Source organism: Corvus moneduloides, chromosome 4 (assembly GCF_009650955.1).
Source record: "Corvus moneduloides isolate bCorMon1 chromosome 4, bCorMon1.pri, whole genome shotgun sequence".
In the NCBI taxonomy this organism is placed as follows: Eukaryota; Metazoa; Chordata; class Aves; order Passeriformes; family Corvidae; genus Corvus; species Corvus moneduloides.
This window is the reverse complement of record NC_045479.1, coordinates 73,580,139-73,597,815: the sequence shown is the minus strand read 5'-3', so window position 1 is coordinate 73,597,815 and position 17,677 is coordinate 73,580,139. Positions and strand designations below refer to the sequence as shown.

At 48.7% G+C, this 17,677-nt stretch overlaps 1 protein-coding gene across 1 annotated transcript in view; it reads right to left on the bottom strand.

The window, feature by feature from the left end:
• UBE2H (ubiquitin conjugating enzyme E2 H) overlaps window positions 1-17,677 on the bottom strand; it is a 45,911-nt gene that overhangs the window by 15,399 nt on the left and 12,835 nt on the right. The window contains exons 2-3 of the mRNA XM_032105682.1: window positions 2,508-2,584; window positions 1,839-1,913 (exon numbers count right to left, since the gene is read on the bottom strand). Coding sequence (XP_031961573.1) covers window positions 1,839-1,913; window positions 2,508-2,584 — 152 coding nt within the window. The remainder of the gene's footprint in view (window positions 1-1,838; window positions 1,914-2,507; window positions 2,585-17,677) is intronic.

The window sequence follows — 17,677 nt, the reverse complement described above, 5'->3', positions numbered from 1 at the left end:
GCAGCAAAAATGGGAACCAAAGGAAAACAAACCCCTCCCTGCAGCTTCCTGGGAGCTTTCCTGAGGCCCAGCGCTTTCCTTGGAGTTTCCCAGCTTTTCCAGAGCTCTGCTTTGCTACACCAGCTCAGGTCTAGCAAGGATTTTATCCAACCCAACTCTTGTTTCTAGCAAGAGGCAGATTTTTGGGAAGAAAAAAAGGGGGGGGGGGTGGTTCAGCAAGAGCTTGAGGAGATAAAAGGGGTTTTTCAGCAAGAGGAAGATTTTTGGGAAGAAAAAAAGGGATTTTCCAGCAAGAGGCAGATTTTTGGGAAGAAAACAAGTTTTTGTCAGCCACTTGAACAGAGACTCGTAAAGTGAGGGAAGCTCCTCATGAGGTCTGGGATAGACCAGTGGAAACACAATGGATTTAAACAAGTGAGGGATGGAAAACTAAAAAAAGGCAGCAAAACCAACGTTAGAAGGGCCAAACCAACTCAGTGATTTGAGCAGGAAACAGCTCCCTGCACATCATCCTGCCCCTGGATCCCTGAAAGTGTCCAAGGCCACGATGGACTGGGGTTGGGGCACCCTGGGATAGTGGAAGGTGTCGGGGTTGGAACTGAAGGAGGTTTAAGGTCCCTTCCAACCCAAAGCATTCCATGATTTAAGACTGCCCTGATCTGCATCGGTTTGTGTCACTTTGGAGGGAGGAGGGACAAAGGACTGGCAGCAAACAGTGGGAATTCACACTGGGAGTGTGACTCTCCAAGAGGAAGCTCCAGAGCTGACTCAGGAGGAAGAAAAGGCTCCTCAGAGCTGCAGATTTCTCTGCTGTTACTCAGCTCTTTGCACATTTCTGGGGTTCACAGAAGGCTTCAAACAAAAAAAAAAAAAGGTGGATGAACAGCATCACCCTCTCCCAAAAGGCACAAATCCCACTTGGAACAGATTACTTCTCATCCCACAGAGCTCTCAAATAAAATCTTAGCCTAAGGGGTTATTTTAAGGCAGCAGCCAATGCTTGTGAGCTCCAAAGGAGGATGTTGATGTTGGAAAGGGCCCATCCCATCCAACCCTTCCAGTGGAGTTTCCACATCAGTTCTCCCTGGGCAGCTCTCCCCATTCCTGGAGTCCTGTGGTGGCTGAGCCACAAACACATCCCTCTGCCCCACAGGTGACACTGCCCCAGAGGTGACACTGCCCCAGAGGTGACACTCATTTCACCATCACAAGGGAGATGCTGGAACTTCCTGCTCCAGTTTTCCAAGCAGAAAACTGGAAAATTCGTTGTTTTATTTACAGCTTCAGCAACTGGAATAAAGTCGGGCACCTGGAGACATCTGAGGTGGCTCCCTGTTCCCCAAGGATGGATCCAAGCTAAAAACCATTTCTAATTAAATTTCCAAGGTGAAACAAACCTGACCAGTCAAGCCAGCATTTTTTTTTTTTTTTTGGTGATAAATCCCTGCTCCTGAGCTCTTCTGCATCGGCATTCCCTGCTCCAAGAGGATGGAGGCTTCAGTGGAGGAACTTCCATCCAATTTTGGACAGAAGACCCCAAAAGTTGGGTTCTCCCCAAGACCATGAACTGTGGCTTTTGCTCCACTACCCACCAGCGGAGTTATTATTAAAAAAAGCACATGGAATAGAGATTTAATTCATCAACACACAAAAATGCAGCCAAATCCCACTCCCAGCTCCTACTCCTTCCAAAGCCCAAAATTCCTCTCTGCTTGAGATCTGAAATCTGACAAAAAACGTTTTGCAGACTTTAAGGTCTTATATTGCACTGGTACAACTCCACCTGCAAACTTGAAGCACAAATCACAGGATTTTGATGGAAAATGAGCATTTGTTACCTATAGACGGGGATTTGAAGGGATATTTGTCAGGAAGGTCGACTCTTACTTTCCATACTCCACCTTCATATGGTGCTGCAAGGGAAGAAAAGCAGGAATTAGACACTCCACAGCTGAGGAGAGGATAAACAGAACCAGAGCATTAAGGAAAACACATCTCTGGAATAATACACGGCTCCGCTGGGGGTGAGATTTCAGAGCAAACCTCCCACGGGAAAAGCCTTTTTCCTGCTCTGCCTGACACGATTTGAACCGATTCTGGAAAAGATCTCGGCACAAAGACACCGGATTAAAACCAGGCACTTTGGGATCACCTCCTTACCTCTGGAGATGGTGCTAAATTAAGGTGGAAAAGCCATTTTAACGACAAACTCCAAAGACATTCCCATGACCAATGCAAAACTTGGGAGCCAGGTGTAGGAAAGCTTAGGAATGCTGAAGGCTGGAGGTTTCCAGAGGCAGCATCCAGCTCTGCCAGCTCCAAAGGGTGGGGTCTATCCATGTCCACACTCACAGCTGGATCCTCCCCACCCTCCAGAAAGCAGCTTCCCTGGATTTCTCCCTCTCCCCCTTAGATTTGCTCATCTCTTCCCCTCAGGAATGGCATCTCCCAGTTCCCCACCATAATCCACTGGCTTGTTTTTCAGAAGGGCTGGGTCACGAACTTACTTCCTTGTGGTCCATAAAACTTCACGACAAATTCATTGAGTCCTCCTAAGATTGTGACTTCGTGTTTGCTCTCAATCCTGATGCAGCAAGTCAAGGAAAAACATTTAATCCGGGAAACAAAACCCAATTACTCGGAGCCAAGGAATTTACTCAAAGCCTGTTGACCCAAATACTCAAAATATCCCAAGCCTGACGTGGAATTTCAGTGTCCTGACACATCTAAGTGACCACAGCACCACAATGACGTCAGTAAAAGCCAATTCCCCACCCTGCCCTGCCCTGAGGAAACTTGGGATGAATCCTCAGAGCTGCTGAGTTTTCCATCCTGTCCTGCAAGGTGTGAGCACGGATTTAGGAGAGTGTTGGGCCCCTACCAGCAACGTGTGAGAAATAAATGCACTGAGGCTGCTCACAGCCCCTGCTCCCAGGAATTCCATGAAATAAATGCACTCAGGATGCTCACAGCCCCTGCTCCCAGGAATTCCATGAAATAAATGTACTCAGGATGCTCACAGCCCCTGCTCCCATGGATTCCATGAAATAAATGCACTCAGGATGCTCACAGCCCCTGCTCCCATGGATTCCATGAAATAAATGCACTCAGGATGCTCACAGCCCCTGCTCCCATGGATTCCATGAAATAAATGTACTCAGGATGCTCACAGCCCCTGCTCCCATGGATTCCATGAAATAAATGCACTCAGGATGCTCACAGCCCCTGCTCCCAGGAATTCCATGAAATAAATGTACTCAGGATGCTCACAGCCCCTGCTCCCAGGAATTCCATGAAATAAATGCACTCAGGATGCTCACAGCCCCTGCTCCCATGGATTCCATGAAATAAATGCACTCAGGATGCTCACAGCCCCTGCTCCCATGGATTCCATGAAATAAATGCACTCAGGATGCTCACAGCCCTGCTCCCAGGAATTCCATGAAATAAATGCACTCAGGATGCTCACAGCCCCTGCTCCCATGGATTCCATGAAATAAATGTACTCAGGATGCTCACAGCCCCTGCTCCCATGGATTCCATGAAATAAATGCACTCAGGATGCTCACAGCCCCTGCTCCCATGGATTCCATGAAATAAATGTACTCAGGATGCTCACAGCCCCTGCTCCCATGGATTCCATGAAATAAATGCACTCAGGATGCTCACAGCCCCTGCTCCCAGGAATTCCATGAAATAAATGCACTCAGGATGCTCACAGCCCCTGCTCCCATGGATTCCATGAAATAAATGTACTCAGGATGCTCACAGCCCCTGCTCCCATGGATTCCATGAAATAAATGCACTCAGGATGCTCACAGCCCCTGCTCCCATGGATTCCATGAAATAAATGCACTCAGGATGCTCACAGCCCCTGCTCCCATGGATTCCATGAAATAAATGTACTCAGGATGCTCACAGCCCCTGCTCCCATGGATTCCATGAAATAAATGCACTCAGGATGCTCACAGCCCCTGCTCCCATGGATTCCATGAAATAAATGCACTCAGGATGCTCACAGCCCCTGCTCCCATGAATTCCATGAAATAAATGCACTGAGGCTGCTCCCATGAATTCCATTCTCCCCGGCTGCCTCCGGAGCTGGTGGAAACCTCCCACAGCTCCCATGCAAATCGTGGCACTCTCATGTTAATTTGACTTGCAAGCCCAAAAAAACCCCCGAGTCTTGGAAGAGACAGAAGGGGGGAGAGTGCGGCGTGAAAAGAACAACTGGAAGAATCAAAGCGCTTCGGGAAGAGGGGAATACAAAGGGAAAGGCAAGTGGGAAGAAGGGAATACAATGGGAAAGGCAGGAAATCTTTATTCCAAGCAAGGCTCGCTTAAGACAATTAGTGGTGATGTTTCAGCGCTGAGGCTTGATAAGGAATTCTGCTGTAAATCAGGGTTAATGGGTTGGGAATAATATCCTACAGCAATTCCCTTTCATCAATAGTCTGGATATGAATTACAAGGGAAGCAGGAGAAAATCAAAGGTTTGTTCCCACCTGAACTTCAGCTCTGCAGCTCCGAGGCTGCTCCCATTTGAGAGAAGGGGACACGGAATATTTCAAATAAGATCCCTCACATCACAGCAGGAGCTTGGCAGGAATGTTCCAGCTACTGGGAACTAAAGGCAGATTCCCCCTTTTTTCCCACATGACTTTTCACTCGGATGGAAAAGGTCTCCTGCTTTCATGCCCAGGATTGTAGGAATTCCACAGACCCCCCTCGGACCTTGATGACACCTGGGCACAAACCCAAATATTCCCAACCCACCAGGAACAAAGAATTCCCACCTCAGATCCCTGATCTGAATTGACGACCTGTGAAATCTGCTGGAGGTGCCTCACAAAGGGCTGTGAGAGGTTCCTGCAGCCCGAGGTGCCGACTCCACGCGGGCAGCTTGGGTGGGGAGATCCAAGTCCCATCTGCGGGGTCCGGCAGGATTTACTGCAGTTCCTCAAGTACAATGACTCCCAGATTGGACAGACTTTTCCCACAGTGTCGGCTCCAAAAGGGTTTGGACACAACAACCTCCTTCCCCTCGTTCTCATGGGGTGAGGGAAAAGTTTACAGCCGTTTGTTTTGGCTCTGGAGTTTTCTTAGTTCAGCATGAGCTGCTCTGCCCTAAAATTCCATGGCAAGGAGCTCACTGCACCCAGCAGTCACCCAGGAGCAGCTCACAAAGGGCAGATGGAAACATAAATGCTCTCAGTGCAAGTGATTTCCCTGCTAAAATCCAACGGGAATCTCTGGGAAAAGCGACATCGCTCCAGGTTTGCGGAGAGGAGCCTCCCAAAGAAGTGTCATGGCTGCTTTCAGTGCTGATGTTGAGGGACATTTGTCACCAGATCTTTTCATGTCACTCAGTAGCACATCAGGAAGTTTTAAGTTTAATTCCTTAGGATAATAATTCCAGGTTCCCAAACTCTTACACGGTCCTGCTGTGTACGATGATGGCCCAGAAAATGTTTAATACTGGAGGATTTCACACTCGCAGCAGCTTCACGGAGCAGGTTAAACACAAATGATTTTACTTCGGACTAAATTAAGTCCTGCTTAATAAAAACCAGCTCTCCCAGCCTGATCCTGAGCAGGCCCAGCCTGGATGCTCCCCAGCTCCGTCAGTTAATGCTGACCATAAATTAAAGCCGAGTTTTCCACACTCGGACTCAATCCTGGTGTTCCCAAATTCAGAAAGTATTAATGAGGGCCGTATCTGAATATTGTCCCTGTTGTGGCAAAGACCTAAAATTCCTACCGAAAAAATCAGTGAGTGAACTGGGTTCATGAAAGGGAGAAGTATTGGGATGAAAGGTTTGGGAACAACCACATTGTTTATTGACATGATACCAGACACTCTTCCCTGTGAGGGTGGTGAGACCCTGGCACAAATTCCAAGAGCAGCTGTGGCTGCACCTGCATCCCTGGAAGTGTCCAAGGCCAGGCTGGACGGGGCTTGGAGCAGCCTGGGATAGCAGAAGGTGTCCCTGCCCATAGTTTGGGTTGGAACTGGATGATCTTTAAAGTCCCTTCCCAACCAAAACCATGACTCCATAATTGAGGACAGACTGAAAATAAAGCAGATTTCAGCAATAAAACCCTTGCACCAACACAGGGGAAATCTCCGCAAGTGCATTAGCAGAAATGAGGAAGCTGGGAAAACCCTCTTTCCTTGGAATGAGGTGAATTCCAGGTGAGCCCCCAGTTACTAACACAGCAGAGGTGAACCCATCTGCCCTCTCCCTTCTCCACCATGGAAGAGATGCCCAGGAATGTGAAATCTTGGAATTCCACAGACAAAACAGCTGAGGGCACTCCTGGGAGAACTGCATGGAGCTGTTACAGAAAGAACATTTCCACCCTACAAGCTTTTTCCATCTCCAGAAATTTCCAGGAAAGGAAACACTTATTGTAGAAGCCAGGACTCTGGGAAGACCAGGAATCTGAGGGAGACCTCCAGGCTCCTCCATCCCACAAAGCTGTTCCCACCGCCACAAGGGAACCCTCCAGCAGCACAAGGAATCAGCACAGGGGAACAGCAGAAGGATCTGACATGTTCAGAGCAGTGTCCAGCCCACATTCCCAGAGAAAGCTCCACCATGACTCCCGGGGATGTATCTGGGAGTGAGGAGCACAGGCTCTGATCCAACTGTTCTCTCAGCTCACACGGAATTTTTTCCGTAAGGTGAAAGTCTTACAACCAAATCCCAGATGAATTCTGTCCCAAACACACCAGGAATTAATCATCAGGCTCAGATCTAGGAGCAGTTGCCTGTCTGAAGACCCACAATCCTTACGGAACCCAGTTGTGCCAAGGGCACACAGAATCTCCTCTCCCGCATTCAGGGTTCCAGTGCCAGATCCCGCAGCGATTCCAAGTAACTCCCAGCAAGGAGAAATGCTCCAGGTCTTCAGCAAACTGAGCACAGCTTTGGGAAAGCCCAGGAAGGGAGCATCAAGAACTTGGAGCAAGATTCCCACAATTAAGGTGACCTCCATGCGTTTCTCCCGGGATTGCTATGTTTGTGTCCACAATTCCCAGCCACCTCTTTCATTGGATACTGATGTGCATCCGTGCAGAAAGCCCCCAGGAATTCAACCACACACCCAGAATTTTTTGGGAAGGCCACAGCCCCCTCACCTTTTAGTCCACCCTGTCCAGGCCAATCCCTCTGTGCCCACACTGCCTCTCAGTGCACTCTTCATTAGTGAAATTTACAAAAAACCCAAGAAATTAATGGATAAAGACTTTTAACATTCCTAATCCCAGGGGTTCATCCTGGAAGGAGCACTTGTCCCCACAGCAGGACGCGGAGTCAAGCTCACAGCTACAAACCCAGCCTGTAACACATCCCACGCCCTAAAATGTTTAACAACCATCACCCAAATCCCTTCCAAGACTTCTGGCCTTGCTGCTTTTATCTCCTCATCACCTCAGGATGCCAACTGGACCTGGTGCCAAAAAAAGCCAGTGGAAAAGTCAAGGGAAAAGAGAAAAATCTGGATACGAGTCAGGTTTCTAAGTTCAAAAGCCACAGAAATGAGGAGTGAGTCCTGAGGACCTGAAGATAAATTATCTTAGTTCCAGGACTACCAAGAGAATTTTAATGCCAGTAAATGTTGGGAATATTGACATGATGCTATGGAAGCTTGTTTCCAAATATCAGCTTGGAAGGGTTGCTAGGACAGAGCCAAGGGAATTTTTCAGGCTCCCCATCCTGTGCCTGAAATGCGCCAGGAGCTCCAAGGCCGACGGAGCCATGGATTCGCATGACAGGAACATCCCAGCTCCCTGTCGGGATCAAGGCTCTGCTTCCAGGGTTGAACTTACAGGAAATTGTTTCCTCACTCAGAATAAAAAGCAATTTAAAGCATTTTGCTTTTTCTACATCAGGACAAAGCCCCCACAAAACCTTTCCAATCTGGAGTGCGAGGACCTCCCCATCAGTCAGGACAAACCGGCCACTGTGGATTTGCCTGTTCCAGGGTCAAATTCCCATTTCCTCATCCTCATGCAGGGCCACCCACCACTGGAGGGTTGGATTTCCCCTGCAGCAATAAAAAAAAATTTTGTTAGGATTTGACTTCACACCCAGATCTCCCCAAATCCCAGATGAACATCACGGCCTACAGATGGTCTGTCTGTTCACAGGGTTGAGTGGCTTTTTCCTGGCAAACATTTAACTCAAAAAAAACCCCAAAACCAACCCTTTTATTAAGTTTCTTTCAAATTAACATTAGTTACAAGCTTGGAAAAACGAGGCTTCCAGATAAAAATACTCCGCTGAAAATACAGCGAGCAGCCCTGACCCGAAGAGGAGCAGCAAGCTGGAACATCCCACGGAAAAACAAAGCTGTGGATTTATCTGGGGGTTACAACCGAAGTGAGAGATGGGTTGAGGGTCATGATGGGGAATCAAGTCCTTTCTAAGGATCTCTGATGTGTCCTCTCTTATTTCGAGACTTGTCTGCAGGTGAAGAACATCACCAGAGAAAACCTCCTGAATTTGAGGGAAAACCAAACACCATACCTGAATACATTTAAAAAAGAAAATAAATCATCCAGCCCTGCCACCTAAGCAGAGAACCCGCCTTTGAGCAAATCATTCACCATACTTTGCGATAAAAGGTGATTTCAAAATGAGATTAACACTCAGACACTTGATTTTTTCCATTGTGAAGAGCTTTACACCACCATGCACGGGAAATTCGAGGTGTCAGAGGTGTGAATCCCTCTGAAGTCTTTGCAAGCAGCGTTTTGCAACATAAATCACCTCTATTAGCGCAACTGATGGTTATTCATGTTTATTTTCTTACAAAGGCAGATGAGTTCCACTCGAAGCAACACCGAGCCCGAGGATTTACGGAGTTGCCGGCGCGTGGGCAGCAAAGGGCGAGTTCAGCTCAGTCCCTCCCTGCCTCCAAGCCCTTGGAAGCTGCTTTTCGTCCTCCAAACTCCCTCCTTTCCCTGCTACAACACCCCCAGGTGCCAGTGGTGCACGTGAAACTGCAGCCGGCGCCCGGGCTTCGATGCTTTAAGGCATATTTATCCCTATTTTCCTCAACTCCCTGCCCGTTACTCACATTTAACTTCCCTCAGGCTCCTCCAGCCCTGCAGGACACCAGAAAAAAAAAAGACTCTTAGAAGTCAAAATGGTTATAAAGGCAACAAAAACCTGTGATTTCTTCGAGCAGCAAGAGGTGGATTTTTCGCACCTCGTTTGTTGCAAACTTCTTGAGAACTCCAAGCGAAAACTATTCCAGTATTAAAATCCACGGGTTTTCCTCAAGCCAGGGGTTCTCGTTGCCACAGGGCACCCTCACAGTTTCTACCTTTAAGCAGAGGGGTTTTGTAGCGCCAAAGCCAGGTTTGTTCTTTGCCAAGGATGTTCTGTGGCACAATCCCTGGGATGACACCACCGGGGCGACCTGGGCTTTATCCTCACGTCCCTGGGGCAAATCCCAACCTTCCTTTGGCTTCTCCCTCCACTCTGCCCTCACGAGACCCCACCTGCAGAGCTGCCCCAGCCCTGGGGACACAGCAGCAGGACCTGGAGCTGCTGGAGAGAGTCCAAGGAAGGCCAGAGAGATGCTTCAAAGGCTCCCCTCTGCTCTGGAGCCAGGCTGGGAGAGCTGGGAATGTTCCCCTGGAGAAGGGAAGGATCCAGGGAGAGCTGAGAGCCCCTTGCAGGGCCTAAAGGGGCTCCAGGAGAGCTGCAGAGGGACTGGGGCCAAGGCATGGAGGGACAGGAGCCAGGGAATGGCTTCCCAGTGCCAGAGGGCAGGGCTAGAGGGATAGTGGGAAGGAATTACTGGCTGGGAGGGTGAGAAGGAATTCCTGGCCGGGAAAAATGGGAGGGGCTGGAATGGAATTCCCAGAGCAGCTGTGGCTGTCCCTGGATCCCTGGCAGTGGCCAAGGCCAGGCTGGACAGGGACTGGACTATCCCACATCCCTGGGATAGTGGAAGGTGTCTCTGCCCATGGCAGGCACTGGATGATCTTTAAGGTCCCTTCCAACCCACACCATTCTGGGATTCTGTGATTCTGAACTGGACTTGTCCAGGAATCCCACAGTTCTGAAAGCCACAAAACTGATTTTAATCCTACCAAGTACAGAAAAAGGACAGCAAGGCACTTCTGCAAAGCTCTGAGGACAAACATCTTTCCCATCCCTTGGCTCTGCTGATCCCTGTGACGAGTGAACCAGGGACACCGTGACACAGGGGTGGGTTTCACTCCTTGTAAGACAACACTGGTTCTGTTTGCTGCCAAAAATGCCCTGCAAGGACAGGAATTGTGAATTAGTAACTGCACAGCAACCTGTGCTCGGCTGCTGAGTTTTCATTTTACTGCACACAAGAGTTTCCTTGTTAGAAATGCAGCTTTGCTTTGGAAAAACCCTTCCTGGCCACTTCTCTACCAGGTTTTACCTGCCTGAGGTAAGAAATCATACAAGAAAAAGAATGCTTAAATTATTCCACAGGCACCCCTCCCAATTTCACCTAAGGATGGCAAATTTCCCCCAGACAAAGCCCTCAGTCACCACTGACCCCATCGAGAGGCATTTCCCTGTGAACCAAAAGGCACCTTCTGGATGAAAACAGGGATTTGGGGAGAAGGAAATGCTGTTCCAGCAAAGCCTCCAGCCTGGCTTGCTTCCTTTGGAGCTCCTGGTGATTTACATCTGGCTGATTTCCACCCATCTTTGTGCCAAGAAACCGGAGTAATAAGGAAAAGGTAGAAGGAGAAGTCAGCTTTTCCCTGGAGACACTTTGCAAACGAGTTGGCTGCTCTGAACCCAGCAGAAACTGAAGTCAGCATTTCCCCTCCACTCCAGGCTCCAAACCTGGTTTTCCTTCACCAGATCCATCACAGGAAGACAAGATGCACCTCATTCCATGCTGGATGGAGCAGCACTGCTCTTTTCCTGTGGGAAACAATTTCATTCACTGCCCTCCCCAACTCTCTGTTGCCCCTTAAGAAGTTTCAACTTGAGAAAAAAAGAAGACAGGTACGTACGGGATCTTTTATCCAGGGAAGGGAAGGGAGCTGGGAAGGGGCTGGAGTGGCTGAGGGAGCTGGGAAGGGGCTCAGGCTGGAGCAAAGGAGGCTCCGGGGGGACCTTGTGGCTCTGCACAAGTCCCTGACAGGAGGGGGCAGCCGGGGGGGTCGGGCTCTGCTGGCAGGGAACAGGGACAGGAGAGAGGGAACGGCCTCAGGCTGGGCCAGGGCAGGCTCAGGGGGATATCGGGAAAATTTCTCCCCGGAAAGGGTTGTAAGGCACCGGAAAGAGTTGCCTGAGGCAGGGGTGGAGTCCCCATCCCTGTTTGGATTTCAAATCCCTGTGGATGTGGCACTTGGGGACATGGGCAGTGGTGGCCTTGGCAGTGCTGGGAATGGTTGGACTCCATGGGCTCAGAGGCCTTTCCCAACTAAAATGATTCCATGATCCTGTATTTTATTTTTTGCATTAAACGGATTGCAACAGACTTGTCTAAAACTGCGCTCAGCTTCCACGGGATGGGCCAATATTTAATTGCAGTGGTGGCACCAGGAATTCCCTCCATCCCATCGATGGATTCCAATCCCTTTAAACCAAGACCTCCACGAGTCCTGGCAGGGAGATGCATTAGTCAAGGTGAGAAGCTGGCATAGGAATTTTAAAGGGATTGCATTTGATGGAAGGGAGTTGAAGTTGGGATCAATAAAGTTGAAGTGATGTCCCTGTGCGTGACCACAACGTGACTTAGCTGCCTCCACAAGCACAAGATTTCATTGAATCTCTGGAAAAGCCAAACAGGGATCCAAGAAGTGCAATTAACGCCTAATTAGAAGCAACTGTCAATGAGCAAACTCCTTAAATGGATCCTACAGGGAGGGAACTGCATTGTTTGGGGAAGACCAGACAACGTGGACTTCTCTGGGATAACTGGAGAGGCAAAAACATCCTCAGGATTCGACTCACACCTGATGCTTGAGCTTCCCAGAATTCCATGAGAGCTGGAAATAATCAGGAGCCAGAACAATTCACTGCTCTGAGTTTCAGCTCAGGGGGAAGCCAGAGCTGGATCCAGGAGCAGGGAGGATGGAGCTGGAGTAGTTTAGGTGGCCACACATCTGTCCCTGAGCTGAAGCACCACATTTAATATTTGCATCACTCCAGCTCCCACCAAGAGAAGTTGGTTTCCATGGAGATGGGACATACTGGTGGAATTGAGTGTTTCATGTACAAATAATCAACTTCTCAAAGCAGCCAGAAATTTCAAGTGTGTTCTCAGTGAAATATGAGAAGGAGAAAATGCAATCGTTGCTTCTTCCAGGTGTGCTGGCAACGGTTCATTTCCTCTTCGGGAGGATTCAAGAAGTGCTGAAGCTCTTGTGAAAGAGAAACCGTGGTTGTGAAACCACAGGACTGAGCGTGACCCCAAAGCTGTGCTAGACCTGACACCAAACCCAAGATTTAAGTGTATTTGGGGCTGGCCCTCATCACGTGATTTACAAGAATGCAGCAGGTCTGTTAAAAGCAGATTGCTCTGACATACTCCAATACTTCTCTGATTTAGTCTTCAGGGGGGAAAAATGTATTATTATAAGATGTGGCCTTTTCCCTCAAGGGGGGTTTGGGTTAGGTTTTTGTAGATTTTACTGAAATGCTTTTTTACTCCCAGAAACCTCCACAGTCATTCAGAAAGTGCCTCAAAGCACCTCAGCAACGGTGACATGAAGCCCCAAAGGGACAAACATCCATCTCCTCCTGCTGCAAAGCCCTTGGGATGAGATGTTTGCACTCAAAGCACATGCAGAGGAGGCCAAGAGCTGAGCTTTGGCCAGGGCTTATTTAGGGGAAAAAAAAAATCTAGAATTATGTCAAGGTCTTGATTTTAAACAAGATAAAGAGTTCAGTGGCAGGAAGGAGAAAGTGTCAAAGGAAATATTTTAAGCTTAAATTTAGCTTAATTTTAGCTTTGGCATGGAGCAGGTCCAGTTCCAGAGGCAGATTCCACATCCTCTCTGCTGCCCATTGCCAGGATCTTTCCTTGCCTGCAAAAGATGCTGAATTGGGCCACAGAGACTCAGGAAGAAGATGCTGATCCTCAGCTCAAACTACAGCCTAACACTGACCTGAGGAAGTGTGAAACCAGGGAATCCTGAGAATTGGTTTAATCAACACTCCATGCTGGGATGCTCCAAGAAAAATCAGCCCTGAGAGAGGCTTCCCACAAACAAAGCGAGCCTTGAACTGCTGAAACATCACAAGGGGGAGAAAACACTTCTAAAGTCCTGTTCAGGATCCTGACAGGAGCTCTCCGTGGCTTGCCAGGAGCAGAATCCAGTGGGATTCTTCCTGTCCTGCTCTAACACCAAGGAAAACAGAGCTCTCTCCAGTGTGGGGGTGTTTTGCAGCGTCCCTTCCAACCCCACTAGAAATACTCAGGGATGCATTTCCTGGTCCTGCCTGCACCGGGCTTTGTAAGAGGAGTTTGCAAGCCATGGCTTTCAGAACTGAGACAGCACCAGCTCTTTGAAAATCCAGCCTGGGTAAGCTGGGCTTTAACTCTAAGCCAGACTCAGATCCCAGAGCAAGCACACAAATAGACAGTGCCAGTGAAAATTAGGCAGCTCTGGTGCTCACAAAGCTGCTTCAACTTTAATTCAACAATAATTGGCTTTTGGGCTTAAAATCCAAACTCCCAGGAGGGAATTGCCTCCCACCCAGATGTTTTCTGCACCAACCACAACAGCAGTAAGGTCTCCCAAAGATATTTTGGGGATGATTTGTCCCCTGAAGAAGAGGGAACAACTGATATTTCATAGAATCATAAAATTTGGGATTAGAAGGCACCTTAAAGCCCATCCAGTGCCACCCCTGCCATGGGCAGGGACACCTTCCACTATCCCAGGTTGCTCCAAGTCCCCTTGAACAATTCCAGGGACCCAGCCAACCTGTGCCAGGGTCTCGTCACCCTCACAGGGAAGAATTTCTCCCTAAGATTTAATCTAAACTTACCCTCTCCTGTTTTAGGCCATTCCCCAGTTGCTTGTTCCAGAATTCTTTGCTACTTGAGGAAGCTCCAGCAGTTCTGAGCCTTCCTGGAGAAGGGTTCTTACCTGCCAATCCTCAAAGAAAAGAGCTTTAAAACAAATCTCCAAACCCACTGGGATTTCTCCAGCATGGGTGTAGGAAATAAAAGCCAACTGGATTTGGAAATTAAGCTCGAGATTAGTGAATTCCCTTAACCTAAAGTAACACACGGGAAAATCATGGGTTGGCTTCAATGTAGATTTCCCACCCCCCGATTTGAAGGAATACACAAAGCTCCACCAGCTACAGGTGGTTTTTTTCAGGGTGGATCATTCCTGAGGCACCTGGGGATTTCTGTTCCTTTCAAAACACTATTAAAAATACAGTTTTTTTCAAGAACAAGTGAAATTCTGCTCTTCTGATTCTCAGGTGCAGCAGAGAAGGCATAGAGCGGCTCACAAGCAGTGGAAAATCAGGATGAACATCAACATCCAGCCTATGGCACGGGCCTGCACCCAAAATCCTTCCTTAAGTGCTGAGGCAGCACCCACACCTTGGAAAGGCTCATCTGAAACCCATTTGAAGTCCTGGGCAGGATCCTGCTCCTTTGGCATCAGGGTAAGGTATTACAACAGCTCTCCATGGCCTGCCAGGAATGGAATCCAGTGGGATTTTTCCTGTCCTGCTCCCTAAGCACCTCTAACACCAAGGAAAACAGAGTTCTCTCCAGTGTGGGGTTGTTCTGCAGAGTCCTTTCCATCCCCACGTGGGAATGTTCTGGTGCTGAGGACCTGAGGGTGCTGTGCCTTTTACAGATCCCTCCCAAACCCTGGAGGATGGGATTTGTTCCCTTCTCTGCTGCGGGAAGGAGCCCTGCCAGAACTTCCAGAGGGATCAGATTTGCTTCCCCTCTCCTTGGCTTTGTTCAAAGTGTTTTAAAGGAGCAGCTCAGGCAGGATTTACATACAATTTTGTTGGGTTTTTAGCCCAAACTCCAAACCTGAATCACAGACCTGGTGAAGTTAACCACAATTTCCCTCTTTTCTCTCACACCAAAGCAGAAAAACCCCAAGTGATTTAGGAACAAGCAGCCTGGTTACACACAACTGAAGTTTATAAAGTTTTCCTTCTTTCCAGGCCACCTGCAATATAAAAACACCATAATCCCACACACCAGGAAACTGCAGCCCAGTGTTCCTACAGGAAAAAGTGTAGGAGTTTCCTGCATGCCAGAGTTTTGTACAGAACTTCCTCCAGCAATCCAATGTGCCACTGTCATGGCTATTAAATCAATTATCCCCTTGATCCTTCCTATGGAATGAGGGCAATGGGGCACTGTGGCTTCCCCAGTGGATCCCATAAACACAGCCAACATCCCAGTGCTGGCTGGGAACAGCCAAGCTGCACAAGTGGGTTTGTCCCAGATTTCTGTCCAGTGCATTTGGCCATCTCTATTTAAAGGGTTCATTAATAAATCTGAGTCTATCACTCAGAGCTTTCTGCCAAGTCGGATGGGATTCCACCACATGGATCAGTCCTGAGAAAAAAACAAATACACAATTTCCAAGGTTGGGCAGAGGGTCAGTACAAATAGTTCCCATCCATCAAGCCATTAACTCTGGAAAACTGGAATCACAGGATGGTTTGGGTTGGAATGGACCTTAAAACCATCCAGTTCCACCTGCAGGGATACCTTCCACTACTCCAGGTTGCTCCAGGTTCCACCCAGCCTGGCCAATTCAGCTTAGAATGTAACTTAAAAAGACTGACAAGGCGTCATTTAATCACCAAACCACCTGCAAAAAGTTCATTTATCAGCCTTGGGAGTTCAGGAAACCAGGCTGGTGCTTCCTTTAATGCCAGCAATTCCTCCTGCATCCAGCTCCCACCATCAGCCTTTGCACCAAGAACAACACTTGCCCACAAAAGAGTGGTTTCAAGTCTTGAGCGCTTCCGAGGCGTTTTTGGCCTTTCCCAGGGGAAAATCGCCCAGGATTTTCCTGCAAGTTTAAGGTCTAAAGATACATTGTGTTCCAGAGGGAGACATGAGAGAGCCACGCTTGGAATGAACAACGATCCCCACACGAGCTTCCGTGTGCAGCGGAAAGGCAGGAGCGGGGCTGCGCCCGGAGGCTGCCAAGGAAGGAGGCAGCAAAGCCTTGGGAGCTTTGTTTGGAGATGGGAATGTCTGGGAAGCCTGGAGCTCGCCAGCACCAACAAAACCACAGCCAGGCAGAGCTGGGGCAGCACCAGAGCCAAGAGTGGAGGGTGCCCAGCTCCCGGGATAGCTGTCATGCTGAAGGCAGGCATGAAAAACAGCCATTTCTAGATTTTTTTTTTATGGTTTCCAGGCTTTGAAGATCGTCCTTTGCTCAGCAGCTGCACCAGAAGCAGAAGGAAGAGGTCCAGGCTGTTCTCAAGCACCGTGGGTTTCTCTGACTATGGGAAGCCTCTGATGTCAGCGTTTCCCAGGAAGGCAGGGGTTAAAATCATGGGATGGTTTGGGTTGGAAGAGACCTTAAACCTCATCCACATTCATCCCCTGCCATGGCAGGGACACCTTCCACTGTCCCAGGCTGCTCCAAGCCTCGTCCAGCCTGGCTTTGGACACTTCCAGGGATCCAGGGGCAGCCACAGCTTCTCTGGGAATTCCATTCCAGCCCCTCCCCACCCTCCCAGCCAGGAATTCCTTCCCAAGATCCCATCTAAAACTCCCTTCTTTCAGCCATTCCTCCTTGGCCTGTCCCTCCAAGCCCTTCCAAAGTCCCTCTCCCTCCTTTTACAAGGCCGCTTCAGGCACTGGAAGGATTCATTAAAGCCACTTTGTCACAGGTGACACCACCACAACCAGAGGAAGGGAAAAAGGGAATTTTTTTTTTATAACAGGACCAGCAGAACAGCAGAGGGTAAAACACAGGAACACAGAACACAAAGTCCTTGTCACTGTGGCCGGGCAGATTCCTCCAAAATAACCTCCAAGCTGTAGAGGTAGAAGGGCTGCAGAAAGATTGGGATATTTCTCTGGGAGAGTCTGGAAGGTGCTCTTTCTGCTGGAAGCTCTTGGAAGTAAAGTTCCCTAACCAAAAGCACCAAATCCACTTGGAGAGGAAAACCAGGACAGAGTGAGTTTGCATCCGCTGGAATCAGGAGCAGCTCATCCACACTCCTGCTCCTGATCCAGTATCTTGTTCTAGCACATCTGCTCAGGCTTAATTATCCCACTTCCCTCTCAGCTCCCTAACGAGAGGCTCAGCAGGGGAGCCCAGGGGAGTTCTACAAATCAGCCATCCCGAAATTTATGTCCTCGTATTTCTGAGAGCTGCAGGAAGAAAAACTCGCCTGGAGGTTTCCTGCAGGTATAATGATACCTGGAGTTTGTTACGTGGATCAAAAAAAAAAAAAAAAAAAAGAAAGAAAGAAAAAGAAAATACCAGCAGTCAATTTAAAATCCAAGTTGAGTTTTGGATTCAGCCCTGGAATACACCCCACACTGCCAGGATAAATGGTGTTGTCAGGACACTGCTATCCCCAGCTTTTAGGCTGTGGTGGGGAGCTTTGGAGTGAAGGCAGAGCTTTCTCATAATGCGTTAAATTCAGCTGAAACAGAAGATTCCTTGACATCATCTCTTTGAATCACCATTCTAGACGAG